Raw genomic sequence first — 14,755 nt, 5'->3', positions numbered from 1 at the left:
TCATCATGTGCACAAGCGATTATCTTTGTCACAATCGGCAGTTCAACAAAATTGTTACACAGTACTCCAAGTGAAGATGCAGAAACAGGGAGTAAGATCCCCATATTGCTCTGTAATTTCATAATCAAAAGTACTCAGAAAAAGTAGTAAGTCTGGCCCATTACTTCAATCATTGAAGTGCCTGAAACAATAATGAGCACAATCCTTACACAACAGTCTCATCAACCCTCCTTTAAAATCCTTCCCATCATGATGAGTTTGTAGTGTCCTTCAGAGGCAGCAAACAAACATCAGGATGAATAACCAGCCTTTGAATGATGATGTTTGTAAGCTCCTGTCTGGGAGCCCTTTGCCACTGCAGGAAAACACTTTGAGCTACTTGCTGCTGTTGAGAGAGGAAATACTAAGGGAAGAAGTAATGCAGCTTAAACCCTGCAACAGCTTTACTGGATCCTATCCCAGATGCTTTTAAAAGGGTATCCAGTTGACTGTAGAATGAATGCCTGCTATTTCCCTTACTGCTATCTTTCCCATGGTACTGCAAACAGCTATTGTGAAGTCTCTCCTATAACCTTGATGCTTTAGTGCTAAATAATCATCATTTTCAGAAGGAAAATCATTACAAAAAGCAGCTTGATTCATACATTTGTTTTATATTAGGGAGACTTTAATTTGGCTTTTATGCTCACCAGAGAACTGAGACAGCACTTAAGCTGTAAAAATGACGATGGGTTAAGACCATTTCTCAATTTATGCTTTTTATACAAAAAAACATACATAAAAAGTTCAGCTGGAAAATGTTATCTCAATCTCTTTCGGATACATGAATCCTGCTCTTTTTCACTTTGCTTAAATAATAGATTTGATCATTAATCATTCTCTAAAGACTGATCAAACCAAGCTGGTGGATGCAGACATCCGGCTTGCAGCTGCATCCTTCATTCCTGGCCTACAGCTCTGGAGGGAATAATTGGGCAGCGTGACATTTAGGTGTAATTGAACTGCATTCTGCCCCCTTGTGGACGCTGATCTGTAGTCAGGGAGGGTGAGGTGGTTTGATGGCCAACCTATCACAAATGATGAGTCACTGCACAGTCATTCTCCTTAACGCTACTCACAATAGTTGATCGCACAAAGACACATTTCATGAAGAGGGAAGAGATTAAAGGCTGTTTTAAATCAAATGTTCTCTCAAGTGTAAGATGTGGAGATCAGTCTGATTCTATCTTATTACAACTCAAATATGAACTGCAACTCAGTCATATACTGAAGTTAACATAAAAATCAAGCAGGCAATCGATGACTTCATCTTTTTATTCACTCTGCACAAAATTAAATCCATCTATCACCCTGCAGTGACTTTTTCCACTCAGTCAGAGCGAGCCAACCAACAGCAGTGGAATTAAAGAGCATTAAAGTATTCATCTTTGCAAAATGCTTTTTTAATCGGAGTCGAGGTGGCTGGCGAGGCTTTATTAGCTGAGAGATAAGCTCTTCAGGTTGAACAGACTATCATCATCTCGGTGGTCTCTTGCCTAAATGTGCTGAAGTGAGATAAAATGGCTGCTTGACTCAACATGGCGTGGGTGTGTTTCACTCAACTCTAGATAAGCATGTCCTGTATTGTCTTTACAGGAATTCAGCTGAACAACACAGTGAGTTGTTTTCACGTTTGTTTTATCTTAATTCATCGACTGTAGTGTCACTGTAGTTGTATCGGTGTGAATTTTCTGGAATAAAACAGCTGAAGAGGTTTTAACTGTGACTGAAAGTTATAGTGTGTGGGGCGAAGGACGATAGAGAAACTGCTCCTGCATGATATAAAAAAAACCTAATTAAAATGAAAATGATATGTAAAGACCATGACTGATTTATTCCTATTATAAGAACAGTATGTTCAACTGGCAGTCAGAGTAACATAAGCAGCTTTATCCAGACACTGACTGCCAAATTCAAAATGTAGAATCTCTAATCCACCCCGAACCAAGACTCTGATATAATATAATATAATATAATATAATATAACAAGAAGTTACAAGAAAACTCCACAGGGCACCTTTAACTGACAGTAATGTGACAAAAAAAAACAACAACCGTCATTTGTTAAGACAAATTGGTGCACAGAAATACACAACATCACCTTTTTCCTCCACACTTTAGACCAGCGAGAAGATCTCAGACAAAACAGCACAGACAGAAATCTCTCGTCAAAAAAAAGGCCCAAAACAGGTCTCAAATGCACATAGGGCCGCTATCACAGTAAAAAGCTTATTGAGAAAATAGGTTTTCAGGGCCTTTGAATTAAAGAGTTAAGGACAGTTAAAGATAATTAAATTACCTAAAGTTCAACAATTATATATAAAAAAAATAAAACTGATTAAGCCACTTAACAGTCTAGACACCCTAATGGCATAACATTGGCTATTAGCAGTAATAATATACAAGTCTTTATGGGACATATTGTAATGGCTCCTGTGATGTCAGTTTAAAGGAGAGTTAGGGTCACTTTGGATCAATAAGCGTTGGAACCAGAGCCAGACTCATACTACTACTACAGCCTCAGGATGTCAGTAAATCTGTTTGACGCGTTACACTTTCCCCGATGGATTTTTCTCTAATGATCAGCACGAGGTGACACAAACAGGTGATGACATGCTCTGTGTGTGTGTGTGTGTGTGCCTGGCTCTTACCTCGGGGGCCAAACCGTAGCACTCAAACAGAGTGGTGCTGTCATCACTATAAGCTGACGTGTCACATCTCCAGGGAGCTGCTTCATCACCTGTGACACAAAAAAACTGGCTGAGGCGTCTCTGTGGACACGCTGCTCTATTGTGTCACCGTGATACATTATATGGTCACTTCTGCTCCGTGTGAACGCCCAGTAAACACCTGCACTCCAACTGTGGGTGTAACACAGTAAGCAGTTAGGGACTAAAAGGATGTGGCAATGACAAAAAAGTTTGGGTATGTTAATGAAACTGGAGACAAAGTTTTCTGAACAAACGAACAGCCTGTACAGTCTAAATTTGAATACTTTCATACATTTATATATAATATATACTGTATATATTACAGCCTACTCTTCGTTCTGTTTGTTATATTATTATTGCTGTGTGCAATGGCAATAAAGTTAAATCAAAACTTGAAAAAATAATCTCATTTTAATCAAAAGTTTCAAGTTTAAGTTTATTGGTCATGTAAAAATATAGTTCAAATCAACCAGCCACAATGTCAGACAAAACCCAGAAGCATCAAGCCAAAACATTAAATATTTAAAGTGTATTGGTGTGAATGCTTGAGGGCAATAAACAATCTGAGTATGTTTAAATAAACTTTTACAAACTTATAGGTGCAAAGTTCAGGACTACACCAGCGCCTACAATCACGCTAGCAGCTTTGCGAGACTGTCGGCACAACGGTGCTTTGAGCTAAATGCTAATGTCAGAATGCTCACAAAGACTAACATGTTGATATTTAGCAAGTATAATGTTCACTAAACGACACTACATGTTAACGCCGATTAATATGGTCAGCTTAACTTGTGACACTAACCAGTTTAGCATGCTAACATATGCTAATTAGCAATGAACACAAGGTGCTGCTGAATAGTGCATTACTTAAAAACTTTCAAACAAATTCAAACGAACAAACAAATTCATTAGGACTCAAGGAAATCCATCTAACACAGTAGTTCAGGACCATGTAGTCAAAAACCCAAATGCACCACCACACACCGGAATGACTTTATCGGGATGTGATTTATTAGGAGTGAACCAATAAATCGCTCTTAATAACTCACAGTAAAGTCATTTTCCAGTGTACATTAGTTGAGACATTTCACTGTAAGGTGAACCAACCAACCACACTGCTGCTAGTATGGCTAAAAATGACGTAATGTGATGACGTAACTAGCTTTATGTTTGTGTTAACTAAGGCATGTGATGAGTGCTAGGTAGGAAGGGTGTTCAGCAGTCTTACACATTAATCCCTATTCGTGTTTTAAATAATTACTAGCATGCAGGGAAAGTGAGACTTGAACTGTAGGGAATCTTAAAATGATGCAGAAGTTGTTGCCTCACAGCGTCAACTGTCATCTTACCCCAAGAGGGAGAAATGTTTGTTTGTTTGATTAAAGCGCATGAAGTCAGGCCATTAAAAGTCTTCTGTCAAAGCTTTGGTGAAAACTGTGTAAACTGTGATGAATAATTCAAAGACAACTATCATTTTACTTGAGATTAGCTTGCTAGGTTGCCATGGTAGAAATGCATGTATTATTTACTGGCAGTGTGAGTCTGACTGTAAGGCAGCTTACAGGCTCTCAGTCGTTTTTAGATCTGTTCAAACAGCGAGGATTAAACGTGGTAGTAATCCATGGGGGACAAATAGTGCGTCTGAGCTGCATGTCTACCTCCGAATGAGACGCAAGGAGCTACACTGCAGGGTTGTGGACCATGTGATGTGGCAGAGGGTTTGCAATGGAGGGGACAATGCTGACAGCAGATCAGGAGAAGCCACAGAAGCGGGTGAGGTTCCGCGTGGCTTCGGGGAACAGCGGCCGGGTGCTGAAGGAGATGTTCAAGGACGAGGGGCCTTCAGACTCCCTGGATTCAGACTGCACCAGCAGCTCTGATGCAGAACGGGCCAGCACCCCCTCTACGAGTGGAGACGTGCAGGGACACCAGTATGGATACCTGGGCTCCGAGCTGGATGACAGCGAATGTGAGCCCGATGAGCTGCTCATGTACGCAGGGGCCACCAAGGACTGGATGTTCACCACCAAGAGGGTCAACATAATGAGCAAAAATGGGACTGTGAGAGGGGTCAAGCACAAAGTCAGCGCAGGTCAGACGCTGTTTGAAAACCTCCCCAATTCTAACAGTGTAAGTACATCGGACGAAGTTTTATCTTATTGTTCAATGCAGTCTGTTTGATGAGTTTCCATTAATGCTTGAATGGTTATAACAACAGTTCCCATCAGCGTTGTCCTCAAGTCTAGTTACAGGTAGGAGCTTCATGTAGGTGCACGACTGGAATAAAAGCTCACAATAGAAGACAAGGTCACAGTGCAATTAAAGATTAATGATGCACTTCGTTAAGTGTTTCAAGAGAAACTAATCAGGTTAATGAATTCTCGGAACTTCGCTTTCTAGTATCCCTTCACAAAGACGAAGCGTTTGTTATTCTGAGGTAACTCTTGGCCCGTGTGCTGATGCAAAGGTGATATATTGAAGAAACTATTTCTCTGCAAAGTGCTATTAGGTGAACATACACCGTCACTGTAGGCGAGATAAAGCTTCTCGTCACCATTAAATGAGATTATCTTTCTTTTAGAGTGAAGTTTAAATGCTTATCACGGTCTGGTCTAATCCTAAAGGAACGTTCTGTTTTTACATGTTTAATGTTTAAAATAGCAACACCACATTATTCCCAATAATGTTTTAAAGCTAAAACTATTTACATTTTTGACAGTCAAGTCTGTACTGTAAATTCATTTCCAAACTCTGTTGATATAAATGATAACCAAAGGCTGCCTGGAAGGGAGGATGAGCACATTTAAAAGCATAAAATATATGATATACTTCTTGAGAGCTATGCAAATAATACCTAAATTGTAAAATGATTAAAACAAGCCTGCGCCACTTTCCAATAAGACGCCTTTTATAAAGGGATTATAAATCATAATCTCTCTAAACACAGGCCCGAGAGGGAGTGTTAGTTACCATACTGAATCCTCACTTCACCTTGACAAACTGTACATCATTTGAAAGCACAAAGCCTGACAATTCTTACAGTACAAAGCATTTTAAAATCCCAGTTTGTATCAGAGAACTTAATTTGCAACCAGATTGTGTACAGAAATGCATTTTTACCTAGAAAATGTACACTATGTTTGTGCCTAAGATTTTGGTTCACAATTACTAAAACTCCTAGGAGCCTAGGATCATGAACAGGAACTGCTTCGTTTTTAGTTTATTTTCAGTTAATGAACAATAAACTGAGATCATTTGTTAGTGCTTTATAAGTAAGTTATGAGCCATTAACAAAAACAACCTTTGAGTTTGAATTAATCATTTCATTTGTTAATTATTTCAGTTAGAAAGGTTGTTGATGTTAATAAATAAAATAAGAAAGTGGATACCAATACCGATGCTACAATGCATCAGTGATTTTGAAATTTTACATCATAATCTACAGTATATTGCTGCCGGGATCTGTGCATAGTTGATTTGAACCTTATGGATAAAAACAAATACAAAAAAAACCTTTATCATTTAACTACATTAAGCATTCTGACTCTCTTTTAGATGGAGCTAGCTCTTGAATTTGGGCGGATAGTGATCTACACTACGAGTTTCCGTGTGGTGAGGACGACCTTTGAGCGCTGCGAGCTGGTCCGCAAGATCTTCCAGAACCACAGGGTGAAGTTTGTGGAGAAGAACATCGCCTTGGACTGCGAGTACGGGAAGGATTTGGAGGAGCGGTGCAAGCGTGTGGGAGAACCTCCTTCATTACCAGTTGTGTTCATTGATGGACACTACCTTGGGGTCAGTTCTCATTAATCCTTTCTAACGATATCTGATGTCAATATCTGGTACATCCATTTAATTAAATACTGAATTATGGCGTTGAACCTGTCTTACAGGGTGCTGAGAAGATACTCGGCATGAACGAATCAGGAGAGCTTCAAGATCTTCTGACAAAAATTGAGGTTGGTTCTCAAAGTGTTGGAAATCACATTATAAATAAGTGATGGTGGTCAAATGGGTGATTTTCCTGTAAATCAACCACTCGGTTTGACACATACTGATGTTTAATTATTCATGTGTCTGCTCTTAGGTTTACTGAACAATGTAACATATAAATGCTTTGTAGCACATATAATATTAAAGCAAAGGTAATTATAAAGTCATAATAAATAACACAATGTGTCTGTCCAAAGCCATTGAGATGAACATGGCGCAAGCAGGAGCAGTCATTTCCCCTCATGTCATCAATAAAACATGAACAACAGACGCATGCACATCAATAAGTAACCATCAATAATGGAGGGGCTGTTATTGATTCTGCTCCCAACACATTTGTTCAAACACACCAACGCAGAGCACGTCGCTCTGCGGTACAAACCTGAGATTGTGTGAACTATTTCTGCGTCACACTGGGCTGCAGCAACGCCTGTCACACGAGCGCCAGCATTTTCTCAGGCCTCGGTTGTAATTCGGAGTCCAGACCCAACAAAAGTGAATACAAAGCAGTGTTATGACATTTAAGTCATGCATTCCAGTCACTGCAGGCTATTAGAAAAGTGTGCAGCTCTGAAAGGTCACGCATACACTAATCGGTCTGGAACTGCCGTGCAAGATGGCTTCATTATGTGTTTATATCTGCAGACTGCAGGCCCCGGAGTTAGATGAGAAGATTTATACCAGTCTCATGTTTGTACGCTAAATATGAAGCTACAGCCAGAAAATGGTCAATTAATCTGCAGCATTTAAACAGCGAGTGTATCTCTGCTGTTAACAGTTAAAAAATCCATACCAGCATCTAAAATTTATTCCAACTTGGGAGTGTTCATGCATGGTTAATCACTTCTAGCCTTGTAGTCACATCATTTAGCCTACATTACTACATCACTACTTCTGCCATGTTTTATATTTGAAGTGGTTTGTTAACAAGCCAAACCAGATACCAATAAACTGCTTTTAGCTCCTTTTATAGATGATAGTGAGATTCTGAAGCATTTTATGTATTAGTTTTATGTCATAATCACTTTTTATTGCCAATTTGCCGACAGGTTGTAACGTAACTTGCAGGAACATTACAGATATATTAACATAACATAATATATTATTATTATTAAATATGATTATAATTTATTTGCCAGCATTCAGGGTTCATTTCAGTGTTCAGTTTCGTGTATGTTATTTTTGGCCCATGCCCAGGATGACGCTTGTCCACACATACTGATTGTGTATGGAGTGTGAGTGTGAGCACAAGCAACAGGATCCTGATTGCAGTTCAGTTTATGGCCACTGGTGTCAATGTTAACAATGGTTTTCTGACAGTTACATATAGGACCTTAATTGATTGTATTAATGTTGATATTTGATGTTGTAAAGATGCAACTGGCAGCAATGGTTTGTTGACACGTCTGTGTTTCTTTTCATCAAGTGATCGATTAAGACCCTCACTGAATTACATGTCATGGCTGATGAAACCATCTTTCTGATTAAGTTGCTTCTAAATATGGTCTAGATGATATAAAGTGAACACGGCATATGTGCTGTACGTGATGGCACTGATATTCTCTTCTAACGCTCAATAAAAAAGCATGTACCAGTATTTCCCAAAATGTCAAACTATTCATTTAAAGTTATTTGTAACAATTTTTGTCAAACCTTGTATCTCCAAAAATGTGCCCTAGAAAGAAAACTAAAACCAGCCATTTTGTGCAGTGTAGACAGATTTGAGGTGTCAATACTTTATGTTAATGATATTTTATCTGGAATCTATTTTTCTAGCGGGTACAGCATCCCCAGACGTGCCAGACCTGTGGGGGTTTTGCCTTCATCCCGTGTCCAATGTGCCATGGCAGCAAGATGTCTGTGTTTCGCAACTTCTTCACAGATTCCTTCAAAGCCCTCAAGTGCACTTCCTGCAACGAGAACGGCCTGCAGCCCTGCGTGAGCTGCAGCCAGTGAGGATGTTAAGTGCCTGACCCAACATCCTTACTTCCTTCTCTGGGACCTTACACAGGACCTTCAACTGGACTGAAACACAGGCAGTGAAATGAGACACAGCAGGACTCTTCTTCCATGGCCATTGTTAGTAAAGATAAAATTAATTTGTAATAAAATCTGTGAATTTGTGGATCTGGTGTTGTTGGTTTGGTAAATGTCAGTCTAATTCTGGATAATAAGAACAGATGTTTTTGATCCAAAGCAAATATGTCAGATTATTGTAAAGTGTTCATAGGAGGATTTCTGTATGGGTCTGTGAACACATCATGAACTAGTTTCACCTCTGGTAAATGTAAGCTTGTTATTTAATTAGTGAGGTGTCTCCTTAATGAACAATGCTCCCACTACTAATCCCACATCAGACAGAGTTAAGGATAGCAGAGACACAGGACAGAGGGGGAAAGTCGAGGGCTCAATCTGCAGCCAGCAGAGGGCATGAAACTAGACCTTTGCTCAGAGTGGAGCACTAAAACAAATACAACCATATAAAAAATGTATTATACAAGATAGACTCAGTTGCTGTGTTGGGCTGTGTTAGTTACTCAAAAAGTGCAATATATTACTAATTACTCATTGAAAAAGTCCCATAATTACCTTACTTATTACTCCCTGCCAACAGTAATCAGTTACACTACTAGTTATATTACTTTTTCTGCTACTCCAACACAAAATTGTGTTTTTTTTCCCCCCCAAAATTTCAACTTACAACGATTAAAATCAAGTTTTGTTTGTTAAAATCAAAGTAATGAGAATATTTCCAGCTGCCGAATGTAATATATGATATGTTTCCATATCCCAAGCTAGTTTCCTCCACAATTACAAAATTAAATCCAAGGATGTGATTGGATTTCAACTCAGTAGAGGGTGACAACAAAAGTAATATTGTCACTAATTATTTTTTGGAGGAGTAACTGTAATATGTTTTACTGAAATGTATTAGTAATTAATTACATTGCTAGTTACTGGGGATGCACCTACTGCCCAAAACTGGATAATAGAGTAGTAGTATTATGAACATACAATAAGTATTATATAGCACAGCACAAGCAAAGTGTAAATAAGTAATTAAAGCTTTATTTATATAGCACTTTTCTAAAACATGCAGTTACAAAGTGCTTCACAAACAAACAAATAAATTTGAACACACACACACACACGTATATATGTGCATATATTGATATAGATATAAACATACACAATCATACACATAAGTTCCCTGTGTGTCAATTGGTTTCAGCTGGCCAATATTATCAGCTGATATTGGCCTATCGCAGACATCGGTATTGATGTATATGTTATTCAATATCAGGGTTCCCATGTGTCCTGGAAATCTTAGAGACTAATTGATTAAAATGATCAAATATCTTGGAAATAATCTATGTTGGAAGATTTTAATTGTATTTTAACCTGTGCTGTGGCTAAATTAATGTTACAGGAGGAAAGCTGTAGTCAATAGACTTTTTTATACAGCAGCAGGTGATCTCGTTTGTCTAAAGAGGAACCTACTGCCTAGTCCTTATTTTAGTTAATACAATAATCTCACCACAAGGTCCATTTAGTAGCTCTGGAGCTTTCAAAGCACTTTATAGACTTATCATCTATAATGGCTCAAAAGTTGTTTTTTTATCTACTGTTTCCAAGGTAAAATAAATACTGTGCATAGACACAGGGGACATAAAAACACACTAACACTTGGAGCCAGTTAGTATTATTCCTACATAGGAATGCTGGTTACTTTTTGGATGTCTGAGTATTTAATGAAGCTGTCATATATAGTTTGTGTAAACTGTATTTAATGGGACCTTGGAGACTACGAGGTGTTTGGGTTGTGGTCAGTAAAAGCAACAAAAGCAAGCTAAACTGCATCTAAACACAATCTCTCTCTAATCTTTTAATAAGGTCACAGATTTTGCACTAGCTACAGTTAAATATCTTCATCAAGAGCACCGTTAATTTAATAAGGAAAGCTTAAAACATTGTGTATTTGACAGACAGAAAAAGAAAATGAATTCTGAACTGAAATGTTTGAAATAGCAAAAACAGAAACACAAGTCCAAACTTTGAGATATTAAATTTATCATCTCATAATTTTGACTTAAAATGTCAATTTTTTTATGATCTAGAAAATCTCATAATGTTACTTACCTTGAGTATTACCATGTAACACAACTGTCAGTCTAACTGCACAATTTTGTGCCCTTAAAACAAGAATGCAGGTTTTCCTCCAACCTGGCAACCCTGCACTCAACATCCTCCCTCTTCTTATTTGATATGAGCGCAGACTGACAGAGAATTAGGCCAACTGAAGACTGAACTATGATGAATGGCCGGTTTAGTCAACCACAACAGACCTTTGAAAAGGAAGTAAATGTCAAAGCGTTTGTTTCACCACTAGGTGTCAGTATAAGTGGATATTATAGATTCTGAACAGGTTTGGAGTCATTATAATCCAGTTAATCACATGGTGGTATTTGTCATACTTATTAAAATAAACTACATTAAGACAATATAATGAGTAATTATCAGTAAATATTATATTTTTTGCTAATTAGCACTAATTATTGGCTTTATAGTTCAGGAATACATACATTTAACTACATTTAAATACATTTGACTCTCATATATTACATGTTTCCAAAAACATAATGGAGTAGTAATAATCCACCTTACTTCCAGTTAGATGTACAGATTGTGGAGAGTCCCCCTGAACAGCATATTGTGACCTGAAACTCTTGTAAACGGGGGTCATCTTCGAGAAGTCCCCCTCCTCCTCCCCTCCCTCCTTTAAAGAGGTCTATATTTAGGTCCATCCAGCACCAGGGACACAACAGTGAGTGTTGCACTGTTGCTGGGAGAGGTTGTTAGATTGCTGACTGTCCGTGAGCAGTCACAGTATTTCCAGCAAATACAGGAACTAAAAGTGATTATCGGAGTCAGGGAGGGCACAGGAAGTTTCTGTTGGGCAAGTTCAAGCTGTGTTTCTGCAAATAAGGAGGGACTCCTTGAGTTTTCTTTTGTGCACTTTATTAACTGACTTTGAAAACAGGAACACTCATAACGCTCATAAGATGGGGGACGAGAAGTATAAAGGTAAAGAGCCTCTTGTTGAAGATACAAAAGTCAGAGTGCTTTATGAAAGTGAGGCATCGTTCGGGCCCGATGACAAAGCTGATTACCCTCCTGCTGGGACTAACTCCATCTACTCTGCCATTCTGAGCAGAAATGAGACGGTCAAGGATGCCAAGCGTCTTAAGACTTTCTTGGAACTGCGAGACAAATACGTGAAGAAGAACGTGGTGTTTGAAGACCCTCTGTTTCCTGCAAACGACTCCTCACTCTTCTACAGCCACAAACCTTTAATGAAGTTTGAGTGGAAGCGGCCCTCGGTGAGTCTCAACTGTCATATCCCTTCAGGCCAAGATACACTCAACACAAAAGGGGGGCTCTTCTCTAAAACCTCCTGTGTGTCTCATCACTTCCTCCACAACACATAAGAGGGTGGGTGTCAAGCTGATATGGCCGCATGTTTGTGGATGCATATCTCTGGGTTGTCACCTTCTACAATCACAGACAGCTGACTCTCACACAGGAGGACACTCTTGTGTGAGAACAACTCAGTGTTGGCCTCAGAGTGTCATATATAGTTTGCAAGGGTTTGATAGTCTTCCAACACTCTGCCACTGACAACAAATGGTTCTGACTTGTAGCCCTGGTAGCAGGACTTATGGCTGAAGTCATTTAGCTTCATTGGGCGCGAGGAGAGACGTTGCCCTTGACTCAAAGTACCTGCCAACACACTGACAGATACAAACATTAATAGACAAAAAAAGCAGACACGTGAAATGACACGAACACTAATCCAACAGCAAGACTACAATGTTCAATTACTCCCGAGGAATTAAAAGCCCCGCAGTCAAAATCTTATTTTAATAAAAGAACAGAACAGAAATACAAAGCATGCTCTAAATGCAAAATTAGTGTTATAATATTCTATATATTATGAATATAATCAAAATAATGTTATTATTAATGCACAAGTTGTAGCTAATGTTTTAGTCAAGGTGTCACTATCTAACTAATTTGTAGTTAAATCTGTAAAAATGTATCATTTCAAAAATATCTTTCATATAATGTTTATGTAAAACATTGATACCTCTCTTCTGGAAACAGAGGGAAACAGCTAGCATACAGACACAAACAAGATACAGCATGTTTATTAGTGATCTTTAAAGGTGCTGGTAGGTGGATTTTGTTAATTTCAGTCAGGCTAGCTGTTTTCCCTTGTTTACAGTCTTTATGCTAAGCTAAGCTAACTGGCTGTAGCTTCCTATTTACCTTTTAGACTAACGACAGCAGCTTTAGTCATTCAGCTGAGTATAGTGATACATGAATCCCATCCACGGGTCAGCAGGGGAGCAGGATCTAAATCCGGAACATGAGGCTGCATTTTTATAGCTTTAGTTATGGTCAATCGTGTGATGAGGGGGAATAGAGTCACTGCTGTGAATCCCCTCAACTTAAACCGGATTTCTGATGTCTTTATGCTATTTTTATATCTTTCTTTTAACCTGTGAAACCATTTTGGATGGTTCAGAATTTAGAAAATGCTCTGTTTTATGCTCGATTATTGAGTGTTATTTCTTTTATCCAAAGGGGTTTCAAAAGGTTTTAATAGTTTCCAACCTTTTTGGCTTGTGACTCCTCCCCTTGTAGAGGCCTAAAGAGGTGAAAGTATCCAATATTTTTCAAGGAAAGTCAGAAAAATAAGCATCATTTGTGCAGCAGAAATATATTTTTTCATTCTTATTCCTTTAATCATCCTATGACCCCTTAAGATTTTTATCTTGTGACCCTTTGTGGGACCAAATCCACAAGTTGGGAACCACTTTTTAACAAACAATATGTGCTATGAAACAATATTCCACAATATGAGCATAAACAACCTAGTATGTAGTTATGAGGTGAGGGCTTCTCTGTGTTCAGCACAACGTTATCACTTGTGTCAGAGGACTAAAGGTCACGACCAGGGGACCTCCAACAGCTGCTTTCTAAGAAAAATGCAGCAAATGCAGGCGGGGTCGCATCTGGTCTGACCCAGCCGGAGAACATTCTCCAATTCGCTTTCACTTTCAGGGTTAAGTCCTCATGTTGTTAATCATGTCAGGTGCAGATTTTAAATAGTTGTGGGATTCAAATGTTGACCAATATCAAAATGATACCTTGATGATGTTATTTCACTAAAAATATATAATTTATCAAAAGAAGCCAAAAGTTCTCAAACAGAAACTTTAATCAGGAGCTGAATCTGTTTAAAGAATAAGTTAAATTTGTTCAAAAGACGATCTCAAAGTTGATATCAAACAAAGTATTTGAGGTTTAATATCCCACCCTAGAAAAGGCTTCATTAATCAGTAAGATATTAATTGTAATTAGTAATAATAATAATAATGTAAAATAATTATAATAATAAATAATAAGAATTTAATTATAATAGGAGTTAGGTGGAATTAAATAGTGCTTCATGCAGCTTTTTGACTAAGAAGCAGCAGCGTTTGATATGTTTTCTCACATTAAAGAGTAAATATAGTTGAACAAGAGTGTAATAAAATATACATTGCATCATTTAATCTTACACAGTATTTCACGATGGTGCTGATATTTAACAACATGCTCAGAAATAACACCCTGTTTTCTCTATGATAGGAAATATGTGAAAACCCACAGTTCATCGTAGATGGAGCCAACAGGACAGACATCTGTCAAGGAGAATTGGGTAACATTTCAACCATTTCTGCTTGGACCAAGAGGTTCAATTGTTAAACAGTGCATTACATTACAATCACATTGACTCACAATCATGTAGACTAGTATTAATAAACATGCACCAATGCCTCCTCATGCTTGTTGTGTTGACACATTTAACCAAAAACAATGACTAAAACAAGACATTTCCTGTATATATTCATTTTAGTGAAGTGATTTTTTAGTTATAGTTTTTAAGTCTAGTTTTTATTTTT

At 38.1% G+C, this 14,755-nt stretch overlaps 2 protein-coding genes across 2 annotated transcripts; both read left to right on the top strand.

Moving 5' to 3' along the window:
- Positions 1-4,475: 4,475 nt before the first annotated feature.
- grxcr1a (glutaredoxin and cysteine rich domain containing 1 a) lies at positions 4,476-8,699 on the top strand. The gene is made up of 4 exons (XM_035669719.1): positions 4,476-4,880; positions 6,306-6,545; positions 6,644-6,709; positions 8,520-8,699. The coding sequence occupies exons 1-4, from the start codon at positions 4,476-4,478 to the stop codon at positions 8,697-8,699; spliced, it is 891 nt and encodes a 296-aa protein (XP_035525612.1).
- A 2,844-nt stretch (positions 8,700-11,543) lies between these two features.
- LOC118333523 (calpain-3-like) lies at positions 11,544-14,589 on the top strand. The gene is made up of 2 exons (XM_035669209.1): positions 11,544-12,124; positions 14,442-14,589. Exons 1-2 carry the CDS (start codon positions 11,807-11,809, stop codon positions 14,556-14,558), a joined length of 435 nt encoding a protein of 144 aa, XP_035525102.1. The 5' UTR covers positions 11,544-11,806; the 3' UTR covers positions 14,559-14,589.
- The last annotated feature ends 166 nt before the right edge of the window (positions 14,590-14,755 follow it).

This window comes from Morone saxatilis, unplaced genomic scaffold (genome assembly GCF_004916995.1).
Source record: "Morone saxatilis isolate NCDOM2014 unplaced genomic scaffold, NCSU_SB_2.0 Contig22, whole genome shotgun sequence".
Lineage (NCBI taxonomy): Eukaryota > Metazoa > Chordata > Actinopteri > Moronidae > Morone > Morone saxatilis.
The sequence above is the reverse complement of the archived record's forward strand: the minus strand, read 5'-3'. Positions and strand labels throughout refer to the sequence as shown.